We start from the raw sequence: 17,569 nt of genomic DNA, 5'->3' as shown, positions 1-17,569 counted from the left end.
CACCACCGGCAAAACCATTGTCTCGTTCTACGTTTTAAATGTAAACAAAGCCCCTTTTGCTCCTCCTTGCTTCTGGGTAGACAGACAACAAACCCCCCGCCACATTCTCCACAGACCACAGAGGAAATTGTCGTTTTCCTCCACCATCGAAAGGTATTTCCCATTGTCGTTGGACTTTAGAACTCGTTTGTTTCTTTCACTGTCATTGCAGATCATTCGTTTGTTGTCGCGAAGGTTATGCGCTCGCATCTCAAGGACGAACTTTTCCTCTTCCCTAGTGGGAGTGGGTTCATTGTGCCGGCTGCCAGCTGATCCATTGTTTGTTTCCATATAAGAAAATTTAGCAGTCCGAGGTCCACTCCCGCACCTCCAACAGTGCCCTCTCTTGTCTGCATTCCCCCCTCTCCCATGCAGCATCTGGATTGTCCCAGTGGCCCGGTTTTCTTCCCTTCCACCCGCGTGACTCACCCAGGGATGGGGGCGACGGTAGGCAGGAAAACACTCACTGTGTGTGTCAAACCCTGCGTCGTGTCCACACCTTCCCCTTTGTCAGGGGGTGGTTTGGAACGGGGCTCGAGAACAATTGATTATTGTATTAAAATTACCCATGGCTTCCCGGCTTCCTCCCCGCCTGCCCGGATCGGAGACAACCCCTCGCCACTGTGAACCGAATGGCAATCGTCTGCTTGCCAAAAGGCGTCGCGCTCCCCAACGCCCCTCATCCACTAGACGGACTAGAGGAACCTGCCATCGGCAACAAACTAGCCGGGGAAGCAGGTGCGTTCCTTGGCATGTCACCTGGGTTTTTTTTTTCGAACGGGGAGTTCATCGAAAGGGTCATATTTACATTCATAGCCGCACTTTCATTTTCAACCACCAGAAGAATTTTTCGTCTTTGCAAAAATGATGGAAAACTCCAGTTCCCAGGCGTGGGGACGCTTTCCTTTGTTCCCTGGATCGTGTTGCTTCCCAGGAAGGTCACCGGACATGGGCTGTGATGATCCGGTGGTCTCTTTTTCAACCCTTTTGCTCCCAGTGTCTTCGAAGTCTTGAACCTCGGAAGGCGCCCTTCAAAGAAGTCGTGTATAAACTCCTACACATCCAGACCATGATCCAGTTTTGGTGCGACTCACAACCCCGAAGCTGGGAAGATCGTTCTGTCTGACGACCTACATGCGTACAGGTATTTGTGTCTAGTGCCAGCGAGAACAATGCGCAACACCCTTGTCCCCGGGACGTGAAGTGCGGGGAGACATAATTTGGTTGAGAAATTCTCAACCCTCGCATCCGGTGATGCAACGGTGAGCGGGTTTTATTCCGAAGTTCCAAACAATGCCAAAACAAAATCAGCTGATAGAAGCAAATCTTTGAACTGGGGAATTGTGTGGGTTCGCATTGTACCGACGAGATGCGCCCAAGTGTTGGTGACATTGAACTTGGGATGGAATCTACTCGGGGAATGTTTGAGATTTTCATTGAGCAGCTTTGTTTTTGCATCCATTTTCTGTAAAAGTAGTGGATCCGCTTCAGAACATACAATACCCTCGAGAATATGGATACAATACAGGCTCCCTTGTATAACAGCTAAGGGAGATACTAGAAAATTACATAAAGCCTCTGCTTGTAAGATTTCCCTAAAATCTGTCATGTTCTGGGTATCCTTACGAGAAACCATCCCCGTTATCAGCGGAAATCGATTGAATCTGGCAGGATCCTCCTATCATAGGGCACCATCTAGAAGTCAATAACTTTCAGAACAATAACCAGAGCAACCGCACGGACTCATCGGAAGCTGGAGATGTTGATTTGCGAGCTCGGTCACGAGCCTGCCCTATCGGGTTCGTGAATCGATTCTCGATAGAGCCCCTCGTGGTTCTGGTATTGCCTACAGATGCATGATCCGCTTTTGTCTACCGGCTTTCCAAGATGTCCACATTCGAACTACCGCTCAGGTTATGTTTACCCAGCGGGAAAAGATTCGTGATGACCACCGGCAAAGGGATACGATTTGGACAAATTGCTCCCTCTTGCACTGGATGATACCAACCGCGGGTTAACTAGAGCCATGTTGACCATGTTCGGTTTCCCGCCTCTCAGTCGGTGGTCCCTTTTGCAAGCCTTCCCAACACGGCACAGACATGTAGTGTACGTAGCAAGTTCTACTCCTACCGTTGCGAAGGGTGAAGTGTCCACCTTATCCACACGAATTCTACTCACCTAAAGCAACACACGGACCTACCCGCTGTGGATGGTTTGTTGAATGGGGGATGATAGGAGAGGGAATGCGAAAGCACGACCGTTGACGGCGACGTCACCTACCGTGTGACCCATATCGCTGCTTATCGTTGAGCTAACATACCCGAATCGGTTTCGAACAATTTCTCACAGCACGGGGTTGCTGTTTTGTGTTTGCTTTTCAAGAGGTAGCGATGTTGTGTTGTTATCGTTCGCTTGATTTGATTCGTAGCGCCATCGTGTAAGTTGTGTTTGTCCATTAAAAGCTTGTTCGTTGGTGGCGTGTGCGATAGTTTTTTTTACATCAACGCTTGGTAATAAAGAAGCTCTCCATAGCCATCTTGGTGAGAATTAGATGATTGTCAATATTGAATTATGTCACGCATCTAGTAACCAATGTAAACAATCTGAAGTGGAATCGACGTTTAGGAACAGTTATGTTGTTAGTTTGTTGTTAGTAAAATGTTAGTTTGTTTAAATTCAATTCCCAAACTTAATGTCTCTTCTATACATCCTATTTCAGCTCTCCTCAGCACCAACCCCAACAGAGCTACCACCGAAACTACGATGAGTATGTCCATCCAATGCAGCAACAGCAGCAGCAGCACAATCCAGCGGCCAGTTCGCCGTTGTCCACACTTTCCCAGCACGGTGGAATGCTGGCCCCGCAGAGTCCGGGCATGCTCGGTGGCAACAACGGCATGATGCACTCGCCACTGATGCAGTCCCACTCGCCGCTGCTCTCGTCCAACGCCTCACTGCTCCAGTCGCAGTCTCCGCTGCTGTCCAGCTCACCCCTGATGAGCCAGTACAGCCCGTACCACCATCAGGACGTGCAGATGCCCACGATCCTGCCCACGGACGAACCGGGAGGCGGTGGTGGCGGCGGTGGCTGGGGTGGGTACGCCCTGACGGCGGCCGGGCCGTACCAGAGTGAATTCTGTGCGTCCAACTACGGTGTGCTGCACCAGCGGCAGGCGTACGGACCTGGCAAGCTGGGACCGCACGGAGCCCTGAAGAGTGCCAAGGAGGCGCGCATCCGGCGGCCCATGAACGCGTTCATGGTGTGGGCCAAGGTCGAGCGGAAGAAGCTGGCCGACGAGAATCCCGATCTTCACAATGCCGATCTCAGTAAAATGCTAGGTAAGTGCCTAAATCCACCGGGCTTAACTCCGATAACGCAGAACTCGCGACGCCATACGCACATTCTATAATTAGAGTTTTCATGATATCGAGGGAAGGGGTTCAAGTGGGGGATAAGCTTTCAAGCAGCTGGTTGTTTATCAGGGCAGGCCAGTCTTTGGGAGGTAGCTTAAATTATCTAGACAATGTCAAGGGCGCGAATGGTTTAACATATTTTCGGTACTTCAAGAGGATCTCCGATATTTTGGCGAGCCTGATCTTTGATGAACAGAGCATGGCGAATTATGTGACAAGGTATGTTTAGATGTTTAATAGCAAAAGCAGTATGGAAACCTAGTGTTTTCTGAGAGATTCTCAAGTACGCCTAAATCAAGTCTGCACAAATCAGAGAAACGCATAGTATTCCTTTTTCAAACATCTTTTTTCGTTTGGTCATCTTTACCACTTCCAGTATCTTCCTACATGGGTGTAATCGAGCTGTAACGTGTGTTTTGCTTCGTGTTACACAACCGAAACACGTTGTTTGCACTTGCACTGCCCTTGCGCTATCCATTTTCCTCGGTATCGACATGTGTCAACATTAGAGCATTATCAGTCTAGCCGGCCGCCCTGGCGCAACCCAAAACGGTGGGCGACTTCGACTCGTCATAGACTCGGCGTTGACCTTAGCGCCCTAAGCTCCCATTTCGTGTCCCAATCAATGGCCAATCAATCAGTTCGATCGCCCTTTGCCGGCCATCCGGTACCGAAACTGCCTCCAACCACGGGGTTGCATTCTTCTTTTGCCCTCTATCTTTTTCGCTGTTGTGGCCACGCTCGGACAGGTGACGATGACAAGCGATAAGATAACGCCAATGACCGTTTGCATTTTGGGTCGTGTGAGAAAACAAGTAGCTACGAGAAGCGGTGGTTAATCTTATCGTCTCTCGTGGCCTATGAACATCGTTACGCGTCCTCAAGCGTAAGGCAAGGAGATGCGAGACGTTATGAGACGATTGCTGATAAAACCGTTCGTATTTCCACTACAGGTCGTTGGGTGGATTTTCTAAAACACTTGTTTGTTATTGTTTTTTTCCGTGTCGTTTTAAATGTTCACTTTATTTTACTAAAGTGAGTTACCAAAAGGGAACTTTTGTAGAGTGACATTCAAATTTTCCGAGTAGATAGCGATCACTTAGGAGGGAATAGGTTTTGCAGATGCTGAGTTTATCTTTTTTTTGCTAATGTAATGTCCAAATGACTCACTTTAGATACTCACGTCGATGGACAGACACGCGATGCAAAACCAAACAAAGCTTTGCATAGTGAATTGAAAACAATTTCCGGTTTGTTGTATCGTTTGTTATCCCGATTGGATTGGATTGTATCTTTGGCTGCTTCTAGTGATTCCGGTTCTGAACGATCCCACTATAAGTGCAATTGATGAGGCGTTCGGAGAGTGGCTCTAAATTAAAACCGATGTTCAACAACCTCTCCCTGGTTGTGATTAATTTCCGATCGCAGGAAATTGTCCGCCAAACTAAATCGATTGATGTAACAGCTCGTGCCACCCCCTGCAATGGATGGTGAGTGAACTGATTTCAATCAACTGGATTAAATTCCACCCAGGCTGATCCCTTAACTCCGCACTTATCTCCGCCCGTGGTGTGGTTTAGAGCAAAGGGTAAAAATACTCTGCCACCGGAAAGACCCAAAAACCACCAACCATGACCGGCATGGTTTAGTCACTGCCGCTAAACCACTGGCAAAACCACCGCTGTCTGGCAGATAAGATAGAGGCAAGAAATGGTTTTTACGCAGGGTGACGCATTTTGGTTGAAAATATGGTTGCAGATAATGGGTAGGATTTCTCGGAACGGTTGATGTGACTGGATAAATCTCTCGTGGTTGAAGAATAAATGCCTGCAAAACAGTATGAACTTTGTAGTTTGTGTAAACTATACACACACAAAATGAAAATATTGCAAAATGTAGTCACCATTGAGATCTTTCATTGTAGTCACCATTGAGATTCACATTCACCGAAAGAAACCGGCCGCCATTTCCATCCACCCTAAGAATGTTTGGTGGACGACAGAGTGGAAACCCGAGCAGGGGTGCCCAAAAGAAATCGGTACAACTCCACCGGGGTCCGGAGACACCGATTTGCCCGGGTCCAATTAGGGCCAAAGTGTGCCGCATAAATTATCGGTCCTGTGTTTGTGTGCTGTCTAGTTTATTTATTCCTTGCGCTCGATGTCTGTGTGTCTAACGATCGGTCGGTCGGCTGGTAGGCAGCTTTTTATGGAACAGAAAGAGTAGAGAGAGTACAAAACAAAAACAAGAAAAATGAAACAAGCACCAATTCCGCCGTCGAGCCTGGCAAAAACAAGACGAAGAGGCACGTACAAGCTAAAAAGTGCATCGTTGCAGAGTTGCAATGGAGAACATCATCGCACCACCACGGTGAAATGCAATGACATTCAACCGCATCTGCAGGAAGAGGAACCGGCAAAGTCGAGCGAAAAAGGAAACCTCTCAACCACCTGTACCGTGCCTTGCGAAGAGCACAAAGTAGAATAGGAGTAGCAAGGAAGAAGGAGTCCTGGTTCTTTGTGGTGAGATTTATTTATTGCTCGATTGCCGGCTGGAGAAGAGCAAGTAGAAAATATGGGAAAAGAGAATACCCGTTTAAGGGTAGTAGGCAGCCCTGCAAAATCAGGGTGCCCAAGATGCGATTCCTTTTCGCTCTCTGTTTCACACGCCCCAAGGGCCCGCGGAACGATATGGGTTTTATCTAGTTATCTCTTTTTCTTTAGCCGGCAGTGAGTGACCAGTGCAGTGAGTGCCGCGCTCTGATTTTGTTCGATCTCGTTCCGGCGCACGATGGATGCCATCTCCGGTCTTCTCGCACAGCCTCACTTCTCTTCGATCAGGCAGCGTGATCTTGCGCGGTTCAAATTCAAAATACAGCACCATCGGTCTCAAGTCACCGCCCTCTTTTAATTTGGTCCGATTGGTTGATTTACCCACGTTAATACATAATGTTGTGTTTCCAATCGGTGGCCGGTACGGGTTCGCCGCTTTGCGTATGCTGTTGAAGTCTTTCGTTTTTCGTAAAAGTACCGTATATTTATTTCCATGATTTAGCACTGCGGCGTTTTGTCTTATATGGAAAGAAAGGATGCTGCACGCCAAAGTGGAATGAAGGGATGCAGAATTTTAAGGAAATTCATTCCTTCTCCATATTTTGAACTTGTCCCTCCTCATGCTTTCCTGGGGAAGTGTCATAAATTAGAATGTTTGTGAATAAATCAACTTCCGTTTGCGGCGTATGTGTGTTAGCTTCCAAAGAAGGCGTTAGAGGGAAAAATCAACTCGGCAAACTCGTAGTTGAAAGTAAATATAGTAAATTACGAACTATGAAAAATAAAACATATATTTTGCATAAGCCTAACCAATCACAAGATAAATCGTTAACATGATATCAGCAAGAGCACGTCTAATAAGGCTTCCTTGTTTGCTATACTAGATTAATGAGTCGCTTTTAGCAATGTATGTTTAATCTGCTCTTTAATTATTTTGATTTGTTTTGACTTGGTTTCCGAGGATATAAAAAAATTGTTTTAACATACAGATCCTTTTTCGCACATTTGACCAATTGTAAAAAAATAATAAAATGCATGCACCTTCATTCTTGACCCACTATTTTTAACTTCGGTAAGTTTAAATGAAATGGTTATGCTATGAAGATCGACACAAAGAGATTTTCCGTTTTAAGTAATACATACTAGAAAGGTTCATAGATCAACCTAATAGTACTAGGTTGATCACAATTTATCTCGATCAAAGCTGGTCGGATGAGGCTAGCAATTGTTGCGAAAAGTATCGAAGTGTTTATTAAATGAATGAAATAAATATTATAAATTAAATAATAGTAACAGACTACAATTAAATTAATATTTTTCGTATAGCTAGCGATTGTTTCACTTAGCACTTCGTTAATCAAAACGAACTAGAATTAGATGAATTAGATTTTCCATCTTTCAAAGATATTTTAGTTCGTTTTAACTTCAATTTTTCGTCTTTGAAAGCACATACCACTATCGCTTAAGCCTAGGTTTGAAAGCATCTTGGGTAATAATCATCGTCACGAACGGTTGTTTCACTCTAACATCCATCCAAGGGCGTACGTAATGCAATGGCTTCTCCGGGTCCATCTTTGCTAATCTCAGTCCCCGTTAGCCTCGTTACGCCATGCGTTTTGACAGCCGAAGTGGTCCAGTTTCTTCTTCCACTGAGTAATTATCGGCGTAATTTCGATGCTGAAAGCTGCATTCCCCGGCTCGCGTCACTTAAGACCACCTTAATGGCCGTTTTCCAAGGATGCAAGGCAATCAAAGCCACGAGCTGAAGAAACAACACCCGTGAATGTAACAACGCACTTAGTGCACGACCATCTACGGCGTTGATGTTTGCCTCATCTTCGCAGCTCCACTTTGAGGTCGATTTCACGGACCGACCCAATCCAATCATCATCCGCCCCAATGCCGCACCGGTTGGGAAACGATTTAAAACCGATCCATCTCAACCCTCGCCCTGCTGCGAGTGTTTGCGTTTTTTCTGGGGTGGCCGATGGTGACTCGAAAACCAGAGCCCGTGTTGGATCCAAACCAGCCAACCGATCAACCGACATGCAAATGAGTTTTTCGGTTTGGGGCTTGGAAAAAACACACACAGACACACACACACATACACATACAAATTCCATCCTTCAGCAGAAAAGGTGAATGGTGTGACGGTGATGAATGAAAATACAGCCGAAACGAAAGCTGGCGAAAAAAAACGCCTGTATGTATCCTAAACAGATCAACCTAAATTCTCGTCATCGTATAGTCGGGTTGGGCAGACAGTTGAAAAAAAGGAAAAACCAAAGGGGCGAAAAAGAGACCTAAAAATAAGAATTGGAAGAAAAACCTCTGCCACAAAGTTCGGTTTTGCTGCGTGTGCGCTTCGATGGAAGGGCAATTTTCTGCGCGCCGAGGGGTTAATGGAAATGATCGTCGATGGCCGGGAGAGTGGAGAACGTTGCTGTGGAAAGGAGTGTAGGAGGGAGTATGGGAGAGGGGGGGGGGGGGGGGGAGATGGTAAAAATTAAACCGGAAATGACGATCCCTTGCTTTACGGCACGGGATGGAACCAGCCATGCGAGAAGCGTAGATTTTTTTCGGTTTTGCTTCGCGTGAGAAAGAATACGAACGTGATACGCCTGTGAAAAAGTGAGATGGAGATAGAAAACAACAACAAAAACAAGCCTCAACCACCTCCAATCCTCGTTGTCGTTGATGTTGTTGCATAAAGTTAAAGTTGAAGGAAAAAAAATCGAACAGCGTTCAAGAGGGGCGATCCATGATTTTATTTTTCTGTTTGTGTTAACCATTTAATGCAAGTACTTGAGGGTGCGGGCGCAACAAGAATGTTGTCCCGGTTGTGATAGAGCATGCCGATGCTGAGGTCAGCTGGGGACCAGTGCGACAGTAACAAAACATGGCGAATTCCGATGCTAATTTCAATTAAAATTAAAACCTTATCAGTTTATTTGCATTTCGGAAGAAATTATTTATTTTTTAATTTTATTTTTATTTTATTTGTTATTGTCTGTACCTAAGGGCTAAATAAAACTTAAAATTAGATTACAAAAAAAAAACAAGAACCTAAGAACTAAACCCTAACTAAGGTTATAAACAAGGGACTCGCGGAATCAAAAAGGATGCTCTTGAACAAGAAGCAGATATGTTTTCTTTAATAATTCGATGATCCTCTAGATGTGTGTTTTCGCACACACACTTTCGTGAAGAACTAATTTCTTAACTTAAAAGAATCAAATCAATCAATTTAATTCTGTGAAGAAATACAACAATTGTAAAACTTGAAACAATAATTTCACAAGAAACTCTTTTAAGGCTCTCGTTAGTATTTGTGTAAGTTCATCCAAGGTAAAGCCATTTTGTCGACCACCAGCGGTCAATCACCATTCGTATGACTAATTTACTGTTCTTGGGCCGAGGATTTTATTCCATTCGTTCTTGTTTTCCGAAACCATCCAGAGCTTTATTTCCGTGTGGGTGCCGCAATCCATCCGTCCATGATCGGGCAAACGACAAGCCAGCATTAACATCGGTGTGCTTTTATTTTTAGTTTCTAGATTTTGGTCTTAATGGCCTTCGGATCGACCGATTTCGGTACATTCGTAGCGTTTACCGTGAGCCCGGATTTGGGATGTTGGTGAAGAAGGAAGAAGCAAGAAACCTATTTGAATCGCCTTTTCTGAAAAACTCAACCCACTTTTTTATTTTACGAGCTCCACCAGTCCGGACGGGTTTTACTTGCGTCGAATAAAACGCTCATCCCAATCGCGGCGCAGCAGCTCATGCACGAACTAGGAAAATCACCTACCGAGCCGTCCGCCTGGTTTCGAAATGGAACGGGTTTTTAATTTCGTCTCTCCGGGGGCCGCTAATGAAGGCAAGATAGATGTGCCAACGGCAGCCCTCGGAAAGATAGACACCAATAATTGCTTCGACGAAATCGACCACCGCCTCCTTCTCCGGAACTAAAGCTCCAAATGGGGGTTTTCTAGTAGGGTTTCTTTCTGCTTTTCGTTACATTGCGGTTCGGGACCAAAATGGCCGCTTCGTAGCAGTGATTTTTTCCTCCCACCTCCCCGTATGTTCCATTTTCGGGGAGGAAACTACGATTAGCTCCGGTCACCCGGAGGAAAAAAGGGGACAGAAATCTTCGATCGTCAGCCGCCGAGACGGAAATGTTAGTTTCGACCGTTCATTCTCATTGGTTTGAAATTAAGTTTCACCATTTTTTCCACCCTCGATTGGGAGGTATGGCATGGGAGCTCTCCATGGGGTTGGAGAGGAGATGTTGGGTTCGTGGTTGAAGCGGAAAAGTCAAGTCGTAATTAGATTTATTACTGGTCCTTAAAAATAACGCACCACGAACGCGGCGAAACGGGCAAACTACCGTTCAATTAGAGTCGGGTGTTGACTGGAGTATATTTTATATCTAATAGGGTGCTGTGCTGGTTGCTTTTGGAATCGGAGTTTGCTTCGTCATTAGCATTAATGATTCATGTTCCAATTTTATAAGCTTGGTTTGAAAAACGAGGAAATGTTTAAAATATATTGCCTCTTCTACGAACAGTTTCTTTGAATTAAAACAATCCATTACATGTCACATCTTTACTAGTTTATAATATTTAACCTTATATTCTGCTCTGAGCTCAAGGAAACACTTCTAATTCGATCTTCAATCACACTCGTGCTCATTCCCTGTTGGTGAGCTAACTATGCGTTGCATCTACGATGGTTTTCCGATGGAAATCGTTGTCTCTAATCAATCCACTTACACGTTACAGCGTTCCGTAATTCGACTTCACCCTCGTTAGGCGTGCCATTAAATGGTCGCACCGGTGCTCGGGATCTTTTTTCCCGAGAATTTTCCTCTCCGCATGTTTCTCCGCGAACAACAAGGCATCCATCTTCCCCCAGGGTGCCGTCTTCAAGTCAACCCGCGGGGCGTAGAGATCGCGCACCACCGATAAGCATCACGCAACCTTGCGCCGAAGCCAGCTCGGATGGCTGGCAGATGATGACGATGATTTACAAATCTTCATCTCGTTTACATTAAGGGCCCGCTGGCCCGCTGGAGGAAGGAAAACTGTTCGCGAAAAACTGGGCGACTTGGGGGAAAAAAGATCGAGATCCGATCGCGTTCCGATCGCGATCCGAGTTGACGGATGGATGGCGATGGGGAAACTCCAAGGGGAGGGAGCGAGTGGGCGAACGCGTGCACGCGGGTTTGGTGTGCATTTTAACGTTTCCGCTGACATTTATTGCATCCTCCATCGCGGATCCGAGCGTCAAGGTTATGGCGTCGCCAGGCTACACCGCGCCTGGTGGTCGTCTTTTCATCAAGGTCTGATGGATGGATGGATGGAAGGTTGGATGGATTGTCCTACATGGTTGCACCGTTTCGGGTCTTCCTTTTGCTCGTCCGGCTGCGAAGATTTATTCCGCCGTTCGTGGTGAGTGGCTAAAATGGCGGCAGCAAAGTGAAGCGAAGCAGAGTCATTCAACCTTGTTCCGAGCCGATTTATCCTTTGATACGCAAGTGCGGAGCGTTTGAACACAAATTACATTTGCATATTTGTGTTTATTGGTTGTTAAATTACGAGGCCATAACCTTTTTCTCTTCGCCAGTGTACAGTGTTGCGCATCTGTTCGCTCTTACATTTTATGACACTGGCCTTTAACCAGGACTGCCAGAGTCTTTTTACTGCCAAATCCGTTGGGGTCAGCATCAAAGACAAAATCAATCAATAATTTTTGTTTGTTATTACAATGTTGTCCAAATCTCAACGTATACCATCACACTACTATCAAATTCATAGAATATTGAATAATTCATACAACATGTCAAATATTTCGAAGCTGTATGATTTTGACAATTTGATTGAAGTTTGGGTACCATAAACTGTTGTGTCAATCAAGCATATTTTTCATCCACTTTAACTTGCGACGTAAACACTCTTATTTTTAGGGAACTGAATGAATTTGAACCCTATCGGTAGTTTTAAATTTATTTGTTATATTGCCATTTGTCTTCGAAATTTCGAACGTTTGATGACATTAATAAAATGTCAAAATCTTGTATTGTAAGTTTCTAAAAAAGTTGTTCTAGAAATAAAGTTCTATTCTAGGAAGAGTTTTGTACACTTCCAAATTTGACACTGCGACTAGCAATTGTAAAGATTAAGTGTCAAAAAGGATAGTTAATGTTCAAAACATGATGAGCACATTTTGTCGCCTGTTACTTAATTTTATTTCGAATTGAAAAATAAAAAAAAATCAAATAGTTTGTGTGAGGAAAATGTATGCTGCGGTGAATCATAGAGACGATTGAAGAAGCGAATAGCAAGCACGCAGCACGCAGCAGTAAAGAAATGTGTTTATTTTCTTTTTCCCTCTAATTTAACGATCCATCGTCGGTATCGATTGCGATTGACAACTTCCTCCACGTTCTCAGCGTTGCGCAGTGAAATGCAATAAAACCCCGGCAACGGGCACTCATTTTACACCACAAAGTACCGAAAAGAAGCCCATTCTGGGAGGCCGGCACAAGCCAAAACCAATGCCGCAGCAAACGCCGGCTGAGCCCAAAAAGCCTGCTTTGGTATTCCGATGGGCAAAGGGCCGGCCAACAACTGGCCAAGCAAGCACAACCTGCGCAGGCGCTTCAAAGCTGGCAGGATGGCGCTGTCCGGTTCGCTTCCACAACACTTCTTGCGAATTCTTGCTCACGCGACCTCAACACACCCGCTCCCCGTAAAGGAGAAGCCTTTCGTTACACGAACGGTACCAAAGCGGGAACCGTTCGCCACACGTTGGTGATAATTAACGATGAAAAGCACGCAAAATTACCATCAAAACCGAGCGCGGGCAAGCCTCCTCACTGGACTGCGGTTGGGAGTATTTTTGGCATGCTTAATGCCATCGGTGATGGCGCAATGGCGCATGGACGCGATGATAACCTTTTTGGTTGTTTTTCCCTCTTTCAACCCCTTTTTGAATGTTTATTCAAAACACCACCATGCAAAGAGGCGAAAGAGTGGATCCCCACCCTTCGCGTCTTTTCTCTTGCTTTCCGTTAAATCAGCAGCTAATAGAGTGTCGCTTTAATAAATTGCAATTTATTGCGATGCGAGAATCCCAAACAGGAGAGGAGTGAGAAAATAAAACACACACACGCACAACTCAGCACACATGGTGCCCGTGACTGTTGGCTTCTAACGACCGCCGAAGCCAAGAAACATTCTTCTCCATCGTTTGGCATTTCCAGTGGCGATGAAAGCTTCCACACCCGAGCCTGCGGTGAACTCCGGCTAAAATATTTTGACACATAATAAATTTCGTTGCAATTTCTTGCAGGAAGGTTCCTTGCTTCTCTTTTTTAACTTCTTTTCCATGCAATCCCTTAGGATGCATCGATTCGGTGTCGTGACTTACCGGGGTTGTCTCGTTAGAAAAAATATACAACCGAATGGGTGGAAAAGTGTGAAGGGAGTACGACATAATTTATGACTCGCCACAGTAACGAGGTTGATTAATTCTCATTAGCACACAGCAGAGTTGTCTGTAGCAGCTATTTTAAGGATGGGTTTCTTTTATTTCTTATTTTATGAATGAATGGGAATCTGTTTTTTTATTTTTAAAACCAGTACTACTTTAGATTTGTAAACGATCATTTGGAAAAAAAGCTACACATTTTCGCTAGGAACCTGTGTTGGGCAACAAAAAATCATAAGGTGTGTAGTTTATTAAATTGAACATGGAGGCGATACCTCTGGCTAATGAAAAACATCAATAATTGCACCAAGAGACGGGCTCAAGCTCGAGCGACGACATCGACGACGTCGAAACGACGAAACCCTTCTGACGTCACATTACGTATTCCGATCAGTTGCCGGCGATTGAAATAAACATTTTCCGGACGAAAGCGTGCCCAGCGTACGCGTCGTTAGAATCTTCGGGCCGGGCCCTTGGGGTGGAGAAGTGGAGGCCGGGAAAAGATGTGCCCAAAGCGGGATCCCGAGGTCCCGAGGCCAGAAGACGGAGGGAAAATAAATTAAATTTTATCCATCCGTTGCGGTGGGTGAAAATGATGGAACCCACGTACGTGAACGGATGACGCTGGATAACTTCTACTAACTCTGTATGTGTGTGAGATTGTTTGTGTGATTTAGCGAGTGTGTTGGTGTGGGAGATTTTTTTAACTTCTTTGATTTGTCGATCGCAAGGCTTTGGGGTGGCTTTCTTTAATGCCAGCGGGAGTGCATTTCACCCATTCAGGGAAGAGAGAGGCTCGTGGGGAGTGTAGTATAACGGAAAAGGTAAAAATATAAGCCGTCCTTCCCCCTACCCCTACCCCATATTTCCTCCGACTGTTGGCTTCTGGAAGTACGCTATGGAAAACGGTTGCAATCGATTAGCTTCGAGTCTGATTTTTCATTCATGGAACACCAGAACGTAAACCTTCCCCCTACCGTCAGGGGGTGTGCGGGAGCGGGTGAATGGGAGTACATTAATCTCTTTTAACATCCGGTTATGCTGTCACCCATCGATCCGGCCACTGGACACGGGACGTCGCTCGCGTCGTGGTGAATGAAGAATGACGACGAGAAAGAAAGTCCCGTTCGGTGGAGAACAGTTCCACGAGAAAGAGAAAAGTTCCGCAGGGAAACCGAGCCTCTTCTACGCTCTATGAATGGCTAGAAGACGGTCTCCCTTTTTTCACCACCCTCCCTCCTTTTTTTGCTGTTGGGCTGATTGAGCGCAAATGTAGGGCAAAGGTTGATTTAATCTACCATGTGTGGTGAATTTCAATTACGGTCGTTTCCTGTGGAGCGGTGCGTAACGCTTGGACGGGAGACTCGAGTTTTGGATCATTTGGTTCTAGCCAACCCCCATTGGGGAGGCTTGAGGAAATAGGGTGAGACACCTATTTCATAGGGTGTTTTGATATTTCGCCGCTGCGGGCGGAAATGCTATCGCAGGTTGGCGTTTATTTCGATACATTATCATGTGTCAATAAAATACATTTTGTATTTTCCCATTCTCGGACCAGTGCACCAACATTTGCAACCACTAGAGGTATTTGATATATTAACAGCAACAGCCAACAGCGTTCTGTCTTCCCTGATAAAAGTAATAATATTAAACATCATATAAAATTCCTATTTAGTTTGCAAAAATGCTATGTAATTTATCACCAACTTGCATATGCAATATAAAATATAAATATATTTCCAAATAAGAAGAAAAATTAAGGGTATGGATTTGTGATCCTTCTCTATTATGTGAACAACATACTGTGCGTTAAATTTGAAAAATGACAATCAATAACCCTTTTTATTTGTTGTTTACCTTAGATTTTAAATGCTTATGAACTACTTTAACTTCAAAATAAATAAAAACTTGGTTGATGAAAACACTATATTCGAATTTCGAAATTTCGAGGAAAGTGTTACCCGCTATTTTTCGTTAAATTTCCTCAGCTCTAAGATCCAAATTGGTAGGCTATTTAAAAATCGAGGAGAAGTACAAAAAAGTCAGTAAGGGAAAAATTTTAATGCATTGAACGCTGCAAAGTTAAAACAAATTATAAAAATGTAAATGTTCACACCGTAATTGTCTTTTTTTCTTCTCTAAAACCAACTCCAAATAAAACACTGGAGCACTGTTGCTGTTTTTTTGCTAGCAAATGCACCCAGTGCTTCATTTGAATGCAATTAGAGAAGACATTCGTTCGGTTCGCCGCTGACAGTATCTTCGCATCGGTTGTAGATGATAATGACGATGATCGGACACATTTAGCAACAAATGACAATTACACACACAGCGGACACTTTTCGTCGAACGGTCTGGAGGTGCATTTGAAATGTCCAAGACTATTTTCTTGCCACAAGCAAAAAAAAAAAAATTGCACCGGGTGGAAAAGTGGCCGCATGCAGCAGCGATTGCAGCATCACCATCATCACCATTATCATCAACATCGCCCTGATCGTCAGCTGTGGTGGTAGTATGTGTGGATTGCGCGGCTGCTGTCCGATTGCACTTGCAACTGTTATCAGCATCGCGGACACGATGAAAAGCACGAACCAAACAAAAAAACATAACACACACCTTCATACAAAGATTCAAAACAAAAAAATCTAGACTGTGGGAACACCAACAAGACGCTTCGAGAACAATGGCTCTGGAAATCTGTTAAATGAAATTAGAAATAAGAGGGAGAAGAAAAAAAAACAGTCCGCACACACAACCACACCAAAGTACATCCATTCCGTGCTGCAATTAGATGGCGGTACACCAACACCGAGTGCAATTGCAGCGTGCCAGAAGTAACTCAACCCCACCCCAACGCACTCCCCTCACTACTAATCTGTGTTGCAACGGGAGTTGTTTCCTCTTTGCGCTATCGCCCTCGCGAGGTGCACTTTTCCAACGGCGTGGTTGATGTTCAAGACAAAAAAACCTTCCTGTACTAACATTGCTGATGAGGTGGCCTGATACGAAGCATGTCTGGAAAAGAGCATTAGCTATCTCACTTATCAGTGTATTAGTGTGGCTGACATGGGATGGCATTGTAGTTGATGCAATGTTGTTTGAGGTGCTAGGGTAAGCAAACTAACCAGCTGCTTGTGACCCCAAGGCTTACGAAGGCCCCGTCCTTTTGGTCTATTGTTTTTTTTTTTATTTTTATATTGGAATTATTTTTATTGTTCTTCAACAAACTTGTTTGTTCATCACATACGGGATGAGTTTGTAAATTTACCTTTGAATAAAAGTAAATAAAGAATAGAAAAAAATTGCAGATTTGCACATTTGTTCACTGGTATAAAAATGTGACTTGATTCTAACTTTTTCTTTTTAAAAACTTTCGACTGTCGATTTGAAATCGATGTCAAATTCAATTGAAAAGTAAAAAAAATTACGTCTTAATATGGCTTGAAGAAAATAATATTCGTTGAAAATGATACTCTTAGGCAATTATTGATTTTATTGTTTCTCACGAAATAGAGCTTCATGAAACAAAGCTAAAGCTACGTAATTTCATTCATCATTTAAAATGTGTTGTTTAATATTAATTGAAATTTAAAAAAAAAAAGGTGAATGTACCGCATGTTTTGGCCAACTTCTGGAGGTCCAAATAACGGTCAATTCAAAATCCTATTTTCGAAATGTAATATTCGAGTGAAGAATAGTGTCGTGCGCATTGCGTTTTACAACTTCTAGTTTTGTTATCCCACTTCTCTGAGCACGCTGTGAAATATGTAACAAAAAGCTGTCACAAGGTGTCTGTCATTTCTGTCATTCAGGTGTCGTTTCTTTTTTATTTTCAGAAGAAATCATGAATACGTTTGACGCAATTTAAGTTTCAAAACAAAACCACTTCGTCTCAAAAACGGTGAACAGTTTATCGAAACGGGAAAAAGCGTACCATCTTGAAAGCTGATGTTGATAACGCGACCTAACGGTACATGATCACCCCACCCTGCTCGTTTCTCCCACCCGCGCTAACGCAATGGCCGATGTAAGCCCTTTAATAATAATAAAAAAAATACCCTCGACCTAGTCCC

The 17,569-nt window shown here is 44.3% G+C and overlaps 1 protein-coding gene across 1 annotated transcript in view; it reads left to right on the top strand.

The window, feature by feature from the left end:
• Positions 1-17,569, top strand: part of LOC131285625 (putative transcription factor SOX-15) — a 57,412-nt gene that overhangs the window by 23,096 nt on the left and 16,747 nt on the right. Inside the window, exon 2 of the mRNA XM_058314483.1 lies at positions 2,759-3,378. Coding sequence (XP_058170466.1) covers positions 2,759-3,378 — 620 coding nt within the window. The remainder of the gene's footprint in view (positions 1-2,758; positions 3,379-17,569) is intronic.

The sequence above is a fragment of the Anopheles ziemanni genome, chromosome 3 (assembly GCF_943734765.1).
Source record: "Anopheles ziemanni chromosome 3, idAnoZiCoDA_A2_x.2, whole genome shotgun sequence".
NCBI lineage: Eukaryota > Metazoa > Arthropoda > Insecta > Diptera > Culicidae > Anopheles > Anopheles ziemanni.
This window is presented reverse-complemented; position numbering and strand designations above follow the sequence as displayed.